Source organism: Numida meleagris, chromosome 3 (assembly GCF_002078875.1).
Source record: "Numida meleagris isolate 19003 breed g44 Domestic line chromosome 3, NumMel1.0, whole genome shotgun sequence".
NCBI lineage: Eukaryota > Metazoa > Chordata > Aves > Galliformes > Numididae > Numida > Numida meleagris.
Window position 1 is genome coordinate 51,367,901 of NC_034411.1, and position 13,036 is coordinate 51,380,936.

General features: G+C 44.3%; 1 protein-coding gene across 4 annotated transcripts in view; it reads left to right on the top strand.

The window, feature by feature from the left end:
- Positions 1-10,389, top strand: part of SYNJ2 (synaptojanin 2) — a 67,178-nt gene extending 56,789 nt beyond the window's left edge. For all 4 annotated transcript variants that reach the window (XM_021391589.1, XM_021391590.1, XM_021391591.1 and 1 more), the window contains 6 exons: positions 508-660; positions 3,295-3,429; positions 4,556-4,668; positions 5,408-5,516; positions 6,789-6,991; positions 9,237-10,389. In XM_021391589.1, the coding sequence (XP_021247264.1) occupies positions 508-660; positions 3,295-3,429; positions 4,556-4,668; positions 5,408-5,516; positions 6,789-6,991; positions 9,237-10,010 (1,487 nt within the window). In that variant the 3' untranslated portion in view covers positions 10,011-10,389. The remainder of the gene's footprint in view (positions 1-507; positions 661-3,294; positions 3,430-4,555; positions 4,669-5,407; positions 5,517-6,788; positions 6,992-9,236) is intronic.

Genomic DNA, 13,036 nt, shown 5'->3' on the forward strand with positions numbered 1-13,036 from the left:
ATCCTTCAAATCCGTACCTCTCCAATTTGGAGAGAAGGATGTGATGAGGGACCCTGTCAAAGGCTTTGGAGAAGTCCAAGTAGATGACATCCATCGCCCTCCTTCCATCCACCGATGCTGTCACTTCATCGTAGAAGGCCACCAGATTGGTCAGGCAAGATCTGCCCTTGGTGAAGCCATGCTGGCTGTCTCGGATCACCTCCTTGTCACGTATGTGCCTTAACATGTCTTCTAGGAGGATCTGCTCCATGATCTTCCCAGGCACAGAGGTGAGGCTCACCGGCCTGTAGTTCTCTGGGTCATCCTTTCTCCCTTTCTTAAAAATGGGAGTAATGTTTCCCTTTCCCCAGTCACCGGGGACTTCACCGGACAGCCATGATTTTTCAAGTATGATGGAGAGCGGCTCAGCAACCACATCAGCCATCTCTCTCAGAACCCTAGGATGGATGTCATCTGGCCCCAATGCACTTCCTCATTAAGTCTTTGTTATTTAATGTTTTAATTTAGGTGATATAGTGGAGGATGAAGATGAGTATTTAGATGATGCTTTGTGTCAAAACCTGGAAGCAGACACAGCAGAATGTTTGCCTGATGGTTCTGGACATGTTTCATCCGTAGCTCTTCCAACCAAATCTGGACAAAACCTACGGCTGTATAAAGGTAAATAATGTATGTTCCTTAAGTAAGACCTGAACGCTTGTCATTTATTCTCCTTTTGTCCGTATTTCCCTGTTCATTTATATTTGATTGTCGGTCTTTCAAAGATGATTATCTTTTTGGTACATGTTCACGTAGTGGTCAACAACTACTGAGCTTGTGACTGTAACCAAGGCCTTCAGGCAATGCAGCCATACAAATAATAAAGCTTAGATCTTATTTCTCTCCAGCCCAGGGCAAGATAGTAGTGCTGAGAAATGCCAGTTTCCTTTTAGAGTCATAATAAATTATTTCTTTTTTATCCATTTGATGTTTTATGGCAGCAGGGCATAAAATACAAAATCATCTGTACTTTATTTCCTTATTAGTCAGGGCCAGAGCAAAATCAAATCCAGGGATTGCTGTTGATTTGGCAATAAGCCGTATTCTGTCCATTGAGCAATAGATATGGAAGCACAGGCTGGAATAAGCCGGGCTGTTCAGGAAGTTGTGTTCAAACAACTGACTTCAAAAAAAAGCTAAAATTTCTTCTTTGCTTCTATTTTATTTATATCTGAAGAAGCTGAGGTTCATGCTACAGGTATATTCATTCTTTCAGAGCTTTGCAAATATGCTGCTCTGTCTTTCTGGTCACCTGGCTTGTTTGTGCATTATTATGAAATTACTCTGTAAAGCGAAACTGTTGCTATGAAGAGAATACTGGTACAAACTGCAGCAAGAACTAGACACACCGGCAGCCTTATTGCTTTGGCACGTGGTCAGGACAGGCCCCAGTGGCCAAGCAGAGACAGGCTAGGTCACATCTTAAACACTTCATTGCCATCAGCAGGTGATTCAGAAGCTCTTTTTTGCACTCTCACGGGAGTGAATCTTCTGACTTAAAAGTGAAAACTTTAATGCCCTTAAAGGCTGAGTCAAAAGTAGAGTTCATAAAGATTAAATGAAGGTAGATGTTCCAAACTGTCACAGTGATATACAGCTTTCTGACCCACCTGAAGCTGTATGCTGTGTGCAGTGTGTGGACAGACCCAGAAACTTAGCCCTGAGCCAACGAGTAATCTGTCATTATTAAATACAGTGAAAACAATCACTTTATACTATGAGATGGCTTGCCCTCCAAACACCTCTGGCCTACTATGTGATGATTCATTATGCTACAGAAAATTGCAGGCCTTCTTTTCACCCGCACTAGCTCTTCTCCACAAAAAAAATAAAATAAAATCAAGAAGTAAATAAGAGGCCGTAAAATATAGTTTGAAGGAGTTTGAGGTGAGGTCATGATCTCACAAAGTCAAAATATGATGTAGTCAGTCCATCTTGAAAGTCTTTGCAATTCTAGATGACTCCCTAAGCTTCCAGTTCCGCCCGAGTGCCTCCTATCAAAGGTATGGGGACTGTAGGACTGGTGCTGCATGCAGACAGAAACCAAGGACAGGAGCACAGTAGTGTGTATGTGTGTTTCTGAGGTTAGAAGGCTATAGCCTCACAAAATTGATGTTCCTGAGAGCCACTGTGAAAACCCAGCAGTCTTCTTTTAAGTAGGAGGGCTAGAGCGGCAGTAGCTGATTTTTGTCTTGTGCTCAGCATTACTGACAGAATTTCCAGCCATGCCTTGAGGCATCTGCATGGCACCTCAGATTGTACTGATGAGGCTGTATCTGTTGCTTAGAAGTACTGAAAATGCAGAGGGAAGGGGGAAGCAGGCTGGGCAGATTGCAGGCTGTATCTCTGCAGCTGCCATCTGGTGCTGAGTGGGAGTAGGAAAGTGTGAGGCAGCTCAGCATTCCCTGGAGAGCACAACTTTCTGAAAAACAGGAACTCGTGTAAGAATGCCTAAAGCAGGAGAGACTGCTGCTTGTCAGTTCCTTCCCCCTCCTCTCCAAACTACAGGGACAAAACTAAACCCAGTTGGTTCTGGAGCCCTAGAGGCCATTGCTGCATGGCAGGGCAGGGAAAGGAGGTGAGAGAACTGAGGTGAAAGCCCCCATTGCAGCTGGCTGGGAGCTGGAAGCAATCTCTATGCCTCTCCAGCTGTCAGAGAGGCTAAGGTGGGGTGAAAGTGCAATAGCGCAGTCATTTCAGGTGCGTTTGAGGGCTATCACATTGAGGCAGGTGTACCTGCAATGAAACGTTGTTGGAAAGCAGAGAGATGCAATGAGGGAGTGATTCAGATAAATCTTTCTCTGGCATGAAAACAGTTCTGAGCAAGGAAGGTTGCCTAATCTTTGGAGGGAATTGCAGCCTTCAGGAGGGAAGGGTAAGGAACTGATCACCACTCACTTTCCCATGGCTGCCATACCTCGGATTGAATGATACCAGGTCACTGAAGTCTGCCTGTGGAAAGCTCTCAATATAATGAGGTGTGCGGTAACCCAAAAATCAGATGCAGGCAGTCTGTGTGTCAGCAGGAACAGTTAACAAATGCTGGAAAAGAAGGGAGGGAAACATTTGACACAAAGGTGGGTAGATGTTTCTCAGCTATTCCAGGGGAGCAAACAGGATGAAAGAAGCCATGTGCTGTTGCTGAGATACCTGGCTCAGGATTGCCATTCATCACTGCCTCTCTACAGATGGCCCAGATTTGGTGCATACTCTCCCACAAGTGTCTGACGCAGATCCTTTCTGAAATTTCCCTAGATGATGCAGACCTGGTTGATTTGAAGCAGGAGCTGGAGGCAGGTGGGGAGCGTCACCGCCGGTCTCCGAGCAGGTCTCTGTCCGTTCCTAACAGGCCTCGGCCACTCCAGCCCCCCCAGAGGCCTCCTCCTCCTGGTGAGTTTAACTTTCTTTAACTTCGTGTTGGCCTCAGCTGAACAGTTTTGCCTGCTGTTTCTGGGTGACAAAGAAAGTGACGTCGTTCTGAAACATCAAGCTGCTGCACTATTTGCTTCCCAGCCTGTTTCAGTCTGTCTAGCAATGGGGGAAGTCTGTTTTTAGGGTGACAGATACTCCTTAAAGAAAGGCCCCATGCTTTAGTGAGGACGGAATGACAGTACTAACTCATCACTCAGCTCAACAAGTTGACCAGCCACTTTGTCACAATAAATACCATTATTTATGCCTGCTGGCTTGGAAAGTCGCTGGGCATTTTCTTATAGTTTCCTTGTGTCTGACTTAATTGTGATCTTCTTTTTAAAAGCTTTGACAAAATACTTGTTCTGGACTATTTGTCCCTTTCTACTTTGCAAGCAGCTCTTACTTGCTTTTGTGTTCAGTGAAGTACAAAGGAGAGCGATGCTGTTTACCTGAGCTCTGCTCACCCAGGAGGTCATCAGTGCTGCACTGCTCATGTTCTTATGGCTGCTTCTGGATGAATGCTGATTGTTAAATCCAGATAATCATCTGGGTCTTCCGTATGACACAAGCTATACACCCTATTGTTTTTTGCAGCCCCCAAATCGTCTCTTCATATATTTTCCAGTCTTAACTGAAAGGTTCTATCAGACTCGTTGCTGGAAGATGAGTTCTTCAGCATGATTCCATTCATTTGTGAGTCTGTTGTACAGAAATGACAACACTGGCCTTAGTACTTCTGTGCCTGGAAGGCAGTGTTAATGTTCAGCTAACTAAACTGTTAAATGAAAGCAAAACTAGGAAACTGCTTCCTGAAACAGCTCAAGATTTCATTTGTGTTCATGGTTTTTCATCTTAGACTTAAAGCAGTAACAGCTTCAGCCCATTTATTCCTCCTAGATCGAAGCGTGCTCCTCTTGGCACCCAGGCAGAAGGACTCAAGGTCTCTGATGTCCCTCAGGAAGGTCTTGCCTAATGTGCCCATCACCTGGAGGAGCAGGGGCAGTGACAGTGTCTCTTTCATTTCTCACAAACACATTTCAAAGAGAGTAACCTGCCATTGCAGGTTACTGAATGCAACGAGCCATTTTTGTTCCTCTTTCAGCTGGAACATCGGGCAAAAAGTCCTCCTCAGATGGTTCCCTCTCTTCAGGAAGCCACTCCACTTGTTCCATCCTGGCCATGGCGAAGCTGCTGCCTGGAGCCCCTCAGCAGCCGGTGAGTCCTGCCACTCAGTATGGCCATGCGGCTTCATATGCATCTCCCCCATCCACACAGACACTAAGCATCAGTTATGTGATGCTCTTGTCATACAAGGAAGGGAGTCCATCATCTGCCCGAGCTGGAAAAGCTAAGATGAGTGTGTTGTACTGTAATACTAGATCATAGGACCGACTGGACCCCAGAAAAACAGTGCTGAATTGTCAAGAATGAGAACTGCTGAAGAGTGAGGAGAGAGAATGGTGCACATCCAGGGCACTGTTAGTTTATTTTCTGTGATGCTTTCTGACGAATGCTAACTTGAATTATGAGCACCATTATAATGTGCTTTAATCCTCTTCTTACCTTGTTTTGATGGGATACCCTAGAGCACGGCATATAGGAAAAATCATGGCCATTGCCAGCAAGGCTGCCAGCCCTATCAACAGGGAAATCAATATCTGAATGTGGAAACACCTCCCCACTCCTGTCTTATTAGATGGAAACCATAATGCATTGAACAAGGGATGGCTAAGGGACCAGCTGTGGCAGTTAGCTGTCTGCCTGTCTCCTCAGCTGATAAAAAAGGCCCCATGCTTGCCAAAAGACTCTGCTATTTCTGTAGAATTTATAGATTTCTGAACAGCTGCTGGCAAAACCAGAGCTTTACAGATGTGTGAGCTTAGCCATAAGATTACAAGTACACAAGAAAAATGATTCTCTCAGCATTACTCATCTTTTGTATTTTTTATTAAAGCCTAAAGTTCGAACTGGAATAAGTAAACCTTACAATGTCAAGCAGATCAAAACCACCACTGCTGAGGAAGCAGAAGAAGCTATCAGATGTCTTATGGAAGCTAAAGGAGGTGAGCCCAGCTTTCTAATGGACTCCCAGAAATCTTTAAAAACGTAATTCTGCAGGTGTATTTATCCTTCCACTGTCATAGCCCAGATACATTTATTTCTGTTCAGAGGCTCCACTGAACATTGACATGCACGTTCTTCCAAGATTTTGCTTAGTGTTATCTGTCCGTTTTGATAACGCTGGCCTTGATTTTCCAAGGTAACTCAAGTTGTATATTGTATTGTAGAACCTGTTACTACGAGCACCTTGGGTTATTCATGTCCAGATTTAGTCTGAAAATGTAAAGGATAAAGCTGGAATCAACTGCTTGTGTTACCTCAGAGTTACATTTGCTGCTCCACATAGTGATGTTCACTATTCCAAGCAGAGCTATGGAACAAATACAGCTGTGGGAGAAATAACCTGGATTCTGTTTTCACATTTGGATAGCAAGTATAGTTGCTCCCTGCTACTTCTAGCTAGAATATCTGTGCTGAAAGGCTACTCTGTGTATAGGCTCTCTGTCTAGGCCCCGGAGATGAGAGGTTTTCACAAGGGCAAATCAGAGAAGGAAATTTAGACTGTGTGAATATGCCCTCTGGAGTTGCGAGGAGCCTTTTTTTGCTGATGCTGTACAAAGAAGAATGAATTATGATTGGAGAGCAATACCTGAGTCTGCAAGGTGCTCAGTTTAGAAGAAGAACAACCCCTTTTGTTTGTAAACACAGTGCAGTCTGGAATAATCCATTTTGATTAGAAATATCTTGAAGGCATTTTGATGTTTGTTCCTCAGAGATTGCTGTACATTTATCTTTGAAGTCAGGTATACTTCCCCTTAATTCTGAAATTCCCATTTCATCAGCTTGGGTAAGGAAACCAGCCTAGTCAGCATCACTTTCAATAGCTCCTGCTCTACCCTAGTTAGCATTTACAATTCTTTGCTTACAGGAGGCACTCAGTGTCGATACTTTGTTTATTCAGATCAGAGAACTGCAGCAAAAGGAGGTTCAGGAGATGAGCTCGGTACTTCTGCACCCCAGCCAGTGTTTAACCCACTTGGCCCGACGGTGATGCAGCACTGCTATGTAGGCATGAAGTATTTCACACAGGGAACGTTTTCCTTAACTTCTGCGTACAAAATGCCATTTACAAATTCTAGACATAGGATTACAAAGGTCTGCGTTTTTCTAAAAGTAGGCATCTGCACCATGCCCTTTAGATGTGCACATTTTGGAAAACATGATTGTGAAAGAAAGTATTTGCTGCCAAGACACTAACTGGTTTTGCTTTTCAGGATTACAGGAAGATGCACTGAAGCCTGCTCCAACTCGAAACCAAACATTCACCAAACCCGAGCCTGTTCCCAGCATCACGAAGTCCCTGTTCTTTCAGGGGCCACAAGCAGGACCAGCACTTGTGCCCCATCGGCCCCCACCCAAAGTTCCAACTACAAAGAAGCCAGTACCCCTGCAAAGGGCGGGAGCCAAGATGGAAAATGTAAGTTGCAGCCATACGTGATGTGAAGGGTGGAAAAAGGGTGTGTGGGGGGGAGCTGTTAAGCAGTTGTTTTGAAGCCCTAACATTTAAACAGTGCCCAGTTCTTAGTCAACAGGCACTGAAGTGGTATTGTGTGTTGTGGTCATCAAAACGCATGAGGCAATCAGAAGGTAAAGGAACCTGAGGTTTTTGCTCAGCTTTTCTGTTTGTGAGTCTGTTCTCTTAGGTGTAGTTACTCCTGGTTTGTCTAAGCATTGTCAAGGTATGTGACTGACAGTGAAACTGTCAAGGCTCCAATATTCTCCTTCCTCTCCCCGTTCCATCAGGTTCGTTTTTAGGAGGAGACCATGAAAAATCACTGTCTTTTGTGGAAGCCATCCTCTACCCTGCTTTCTTTCTTCCCATGTTTCTACTCAGTTGATTATGAAGCATCAGAACCATCTTCACATCACCTGTATTTTGTTTTTTGTTTGTTTTGTTTGATTGTTTTTAGTAAAATCAGTAAGAAAGACTTCCAGGTACAGAATTGCACGGGAACTTCTGACTTTTTCAATACTGGCACTCTTTGGCTTAGTATTAAACTAAAGGGCAAAGCCTAGCTGCTTTACCAAAAGGCAGAGCGCAGGCACGCTTCTTCAGGATAAAATTCTGCTTTGAATCCCAAACAGAGAAAGGCAGCTGATGTGCAGGTTTTAAGACTCATCTCTTCTTTATCACAGTGCTTACTTTTAACCACAGCTGGAGTGCTCTGCACCTTACTGTGTCAGCTTCTTGCTCCAAATGCTGTTCTGTGTCCTGTACAGAGACACCCAACTTTTCTCACGTGCCTGATAATGGGATTCAACATTTCACTTGGGATTCTGGATTCTACTCAAAAGATCAAGGTCTTAAGAATACAAACCTGTAGGTGTGGGTTCTTAATCTGTCTCTCTGTCAGGTCTCTCCACTGATACTGGTCTACAATTTCTTCACCTCCTAGAACTGCTGAAATGCAAACAGTTGAAGTTCTAGACAAAAATATGTAACCTTTTAGATTCTTCCTTTGACAGAGCTTTAGCAAGCTCTGTGCTAAGTTAGGACTCTTGCAAAGGCATTCACCCCTGTCTAAAGGAGTTCGAGCTATCTCCAATTAGCAGAATCACATAAGAATTAAAAACAGGCAGCATCCTGTGTGCCCTTTCCTTCATCACTCAATAACCAAGATTAGTCTATTTATTTCATACTTATCCTTCCTCCACACACAGGGCATTCCTACAGAGTGCTGAGAGGCACTGCTATCTTGATGTTAGTTGTATGAAATCTCTTGCAGGAATTTCTTTATTTCAGTACGATGCTCATGTCAGACTTTTACCTATTCCCCCATCCAAATGAGCTGAGAGGGGAGTCCTGTACTTGAAAACCTCTATCCAATCCACTTCTATTATTAAAAAAGGTATGCAAAGGTGACTTAATACCAGCCTCTAGACAGCAATGGCAGAGGATATGTCCATCACATATTTCAACTCCATTAAAGAAACCTGTATATTATCTTTAATACTATGGGACAGCAGTAACGAATTAAAATGTTTTCATTCAGCTACACTGAGCACATACACTGAGCGTGAGAAATCTGAAGCAACCCCAGCCCTCTTGTACTGATGAAGGCTCCAGTTATTTCTATATTTTTAAATAGCAAATACATATGTACTAAATTGCATTTTGAGTTTACTTTTAGCTTCAGTTCTAGCATCAGTGAGACACGCCAGCACCTTCAATACCTTTTTTGGGTTAGCTTAAGCCAATTGTCCTTCAACCTTACTGTATCGGAACATAGCCAAAGGCGTGAGCTAATGGCCCCATTAATTCAGCCCTCAAGCATTCTTGCTTAAATGATGCTAGGCAGCAGGAAGACAAATAAGTAACTCTTAAGAACTGCGTTAATTTAGCCTAGAGCTAAATCCTAACATGGGAAAGAGATGCTCAGAAAGAGATGTATTTTTCATGCAGAGAGCGAACAGAGCTGTAGGATCCTTGTCCTCAGATAGCACACTCGGACACTGGTCCAAGGCATAATGCTTGAGGAAGAACCAAACAGGCATAGTTTCAAACGGTGCTGTCAAGCCTCCTCTCTGTACTGCTTTTTTTCTCTTCAGTACTGTCAGCTTTTCTCAGCAATACCATCAGTAAAACTTGCACTAGAAGCGACTCAGAGTTTAAGGTACCATGTTTGTTCTCAAATTTATCACTCCTTTTCACCCCCCCTCAGGCCATGTCTACAGAACAGCGATTTGACCAACAGACAATACAGAATCCCTTTGACTTGCCAGAGCCCTGTCTAGAAGATGCAGCTATTCTCAGTCCGACCAAGATTACTCCTGTCCCTAAGCCCAGAACAGCACAACCTGGGAAGCCTCAGGAGAGCAGGGGGAGCAGTGACAGGCAGCCCCCCTCCCCAAGCACAGCCGAGGCCAATGCGCAGCCTCCCCAGAATGCTTCCTTCATCCCAAAGGTGCCACCACGAAGAAAGAAGTCAGCTCCTGCAGCTCTTCATCTGCAAGTTCTCCAGGGCAGTAACAACCCACTTTTTAGAGAGTTAATGTTCAACTCCAACAGCAACAATCCTGGCTACCCCCAGCCTCAGGACTCTGACGTCCTTCACGTTGCCCCCATGCACTCTGCCCTCTCAGCTCCTACCCTCTCTGCCAGCCAAGAAAATAACACAGCCACGCAGCTGGCACCCAATACAGAATTAATTGCTGTAGCAGAGGGCCAGCCTCCACTGCTCTCAGATAGCAGCTCCCTTGCAAAGAACAGTAATCTCTTGGACCTGGATACAGATTCTTCCCGCCATCTTTCCAGCCAGGCACCATCAGCAGTTTCTGCAGCACACAATCCAGAAAACTTGAAACTCCCCAGTCACTGGGTGACATTCAGCGATGATGAAGACAATGGTGCACTGTCAGAAGGGTTCAACAAACTGCTTCTCCTAGAACAAAACAAAAACAGCTTGAAGAATACAAATAGTAATTTAGAATTGTAAAACTCATCTCTTTGGTGTTCCTGTAGAAATGATAATAATGATAAAAATAAAAATAAATCTTTTACACAAAGGTCTCTATCGAAGGAGATATGTCATCTGTCCGTGTTCCATTTCATTTTCATTTTGTTTAAAGACAAAGAAACTGCCCCTGGAGGGAGGTGTACAGAGTATATACAACTTAATGTTATCCAGTATGTTTGAGAAGTTCTTTATTCTAAGTTATTTCTTTTTATTAATCCATCTGAAGATGTTTTATTTCAGTTAAAAACCATATTCAAGAGCATGTATGGAGAAAAAAAGATGTTAATAAAAACATTTTCATGTTAAATGTATATATTAACCCATTTCTGTCACCTAAAATAAAGTACCCTTACCTTGAGTAGACTGCTATAGTTATTCTGGAACAAACATCCGCAGGAGGAACACACATCAGTAACTACAGCAGTACTGCTGGTATTATTCTGCCTGTAAGTTTCCACTGTGGAAACAAGGCTTAGGCATTATCTGCACAGAGATAGCTGCAGTCTTGGCAGACCCTAGTGCTTTCCTTGTTAAACTCATTTCTGTATAGAAAGTAAAACAGAAGGTGTGGTCTCTGAGGTCGAGAAGCAGAACCACGAGCAGTATTGCCCAAGCATCAGCAAGAAATGGCTGGTTTAGCTTCAGCCCAGGCCCCTGACTGCACCCCCATATTCTAAGTGCAGTTCTTTAAATGGCACTGTAAGAACATGCCTCAGCTATTCTGAAATCATCCGGTAGCCTCTCAAAATATTGCTCTGCCTGCAGGGAAACTAATGGCACCTTTTGTTAGTCTTTCCAAAACACATCCTGGTCTTTGTTCACTGCAAGCCTAACCTAAACAAGGCACTTACTTTCCACTAAAATAGCACATGGACAAGGACAGACAGTCTTTTGGGAACAAGCTGGTCTTGGAACCTAACTTTATTCAAGTGCAATTCAGGCAATCAGGCCCTGAAGCTAAGCCACAAGACATACAACTGGGGATGGCAGAATCATCCTGTAGAGAGCCAGGCTCACTCACAGCCCAACAGTGAGTTCAGCTTGAACATCAAACTGGTGGGCTGCTAGGGGGAGGATGCAGGCAACTGCACTGAAGACTAAGGAGAACTCTAAGAAGTGAGCATAAACCTGCTGCTTGGGTGCACTGTGCATCTATAAAGGGAGTGTCCCTAGCAGGCAGTTCCAGCGCCCAGTGTAAGGCTGCACACATACTCTGTTCAGTGTAGGATCTTGCTAGCAAAAGGTTTAAAAGAAAGATCATGTTCTGTGGTTCAGAACATGATAAGCTATCAGGAGAAGCATCACTCTGGTTACAACTGCAGAAACTCCAGGCAACCACTCCTGTGTACCCACTCCGCTCCTCCCTGACATTTTCCACCAGTCTACTGGGCCAGTGTTTCAGGAGATCCATATGTCACTTACCCTGGTGAGCTCATGAAATAGTGCTGCTCAGCTCAGAGCAGGCATGACCTTCATGGAGTCATTGCTCATTTATCAGCAAGCCAGCAGTCACGCTTCTCAGAAGCCCACGATTTCGGTGAGGATATCCATGGTGCTCTGCTGCAGAGGTGCAGGATCTCACCTGGCCTGTGTAGTACCACTGTGCAGCACAGATGCCATTTGTTTGACATCTTGTCACAGTAACTTAATTTAATAACAAAAGATTTTTTTTTTTTCCTTCTTCCTACAGGAAGATTTTGTGACTTGTTCTCAGCTGCTTGGAAACCACACTCCAGTTGCCTTCCGACTTCACTAGCCCGCTGCCTCGAGCACAAGGTTGAACACAAGGCATCCAGTAAGAGGCTGCTGCCTCTCTCTGCACATCCCCCCCCCCCCTCCATCTGCTCCCTCATTTGCCAGACATTTCAAAACAAAACAAAACACCCCAAAACTTTCAAAAGCCAAACAAGTAAAACCTTGAGTGTAGCTTCTCGTAGAAGTGTCAGTTTATCTTGGGAGCAGGTTGGTGAAGCAGGAAGAAGCAGCCGGTCAGTTCCCCACCCAGAGTCTCGGACTCTTCATAAACACAGTGACTATTTATGGACACATGTCAGTATAAAATATCAAGAGCAGTAAAAAAGAAAGTACGGTATATGACCATATCCAACATTTCCTGCAAAGACAATTAACAGCTCTAGGACAGCCAATTTACACGGTAATGAAAGTAAGCGGTAGCTAGAAAGCCCATTAAAGCAGATTTATACAAGTCCAATAAAACCTATTTTATTACTCTACTTGAACACAAGTATCTGGCCTTTAGCATTCTAACTGATGGCTGCGTCTGTGGCGAGCTGCCCATTAAAGAAGAGACCCTGGAGCTAACTGGTTGGTGCTGTCAGCAACAGCGCATCCCTGTCACTCACAGCACCTCAGGAGAAAGAAAGAAACAGCCCAGCCGAAACAGCGACAGCACAGAAGGAGCAATGTGCTGCCTCGAGTTATTATCCTTCCCGCTTGTTTCCAATGCCCTGGCCAAGTGCTTTTCAGAGGCAGGTGTTCGTGACCTGGGTTCTAGTTTTAGCGGTCACGACAAGCTAAGCAGGGCCAGACCCGCTCTGCATTTGTGAAACCGTCAGAGAAAACTGCAGGAGCTGAGGATTCTTCCCTCTCATCCTGGCTCAAGCCTGGCCCCACCACAAGGTGACCAGAGGGACGTGACCTTGAACTGCTCTCTACCATCTTCTCTTTTCTTCAACTGTGACTTGTTTTCTTCAACCTCCTGCTCACGCCACACCACACCAGTGCTACATCCACCACACTAGCATTTTCACAACTTTTCTTCAGGAAAAAACAAACCATATTTAACCAGCTGCCTGCCTGGAAGGCTATTTGCTTTCTCTTTATAGCCTGATGAGCTTTTTAAGTGGGACATCACCGAAAAATAAGAAGAGAACCAAACCCAAAATATTTCTTGGAATTTCTGCTCTGATAAAATTGTCTAAAATTGACAGTTTAACTGGAGAGAAAATTTCTCCTTTCCTGGCCAGCTACACTGTGCAGCACCA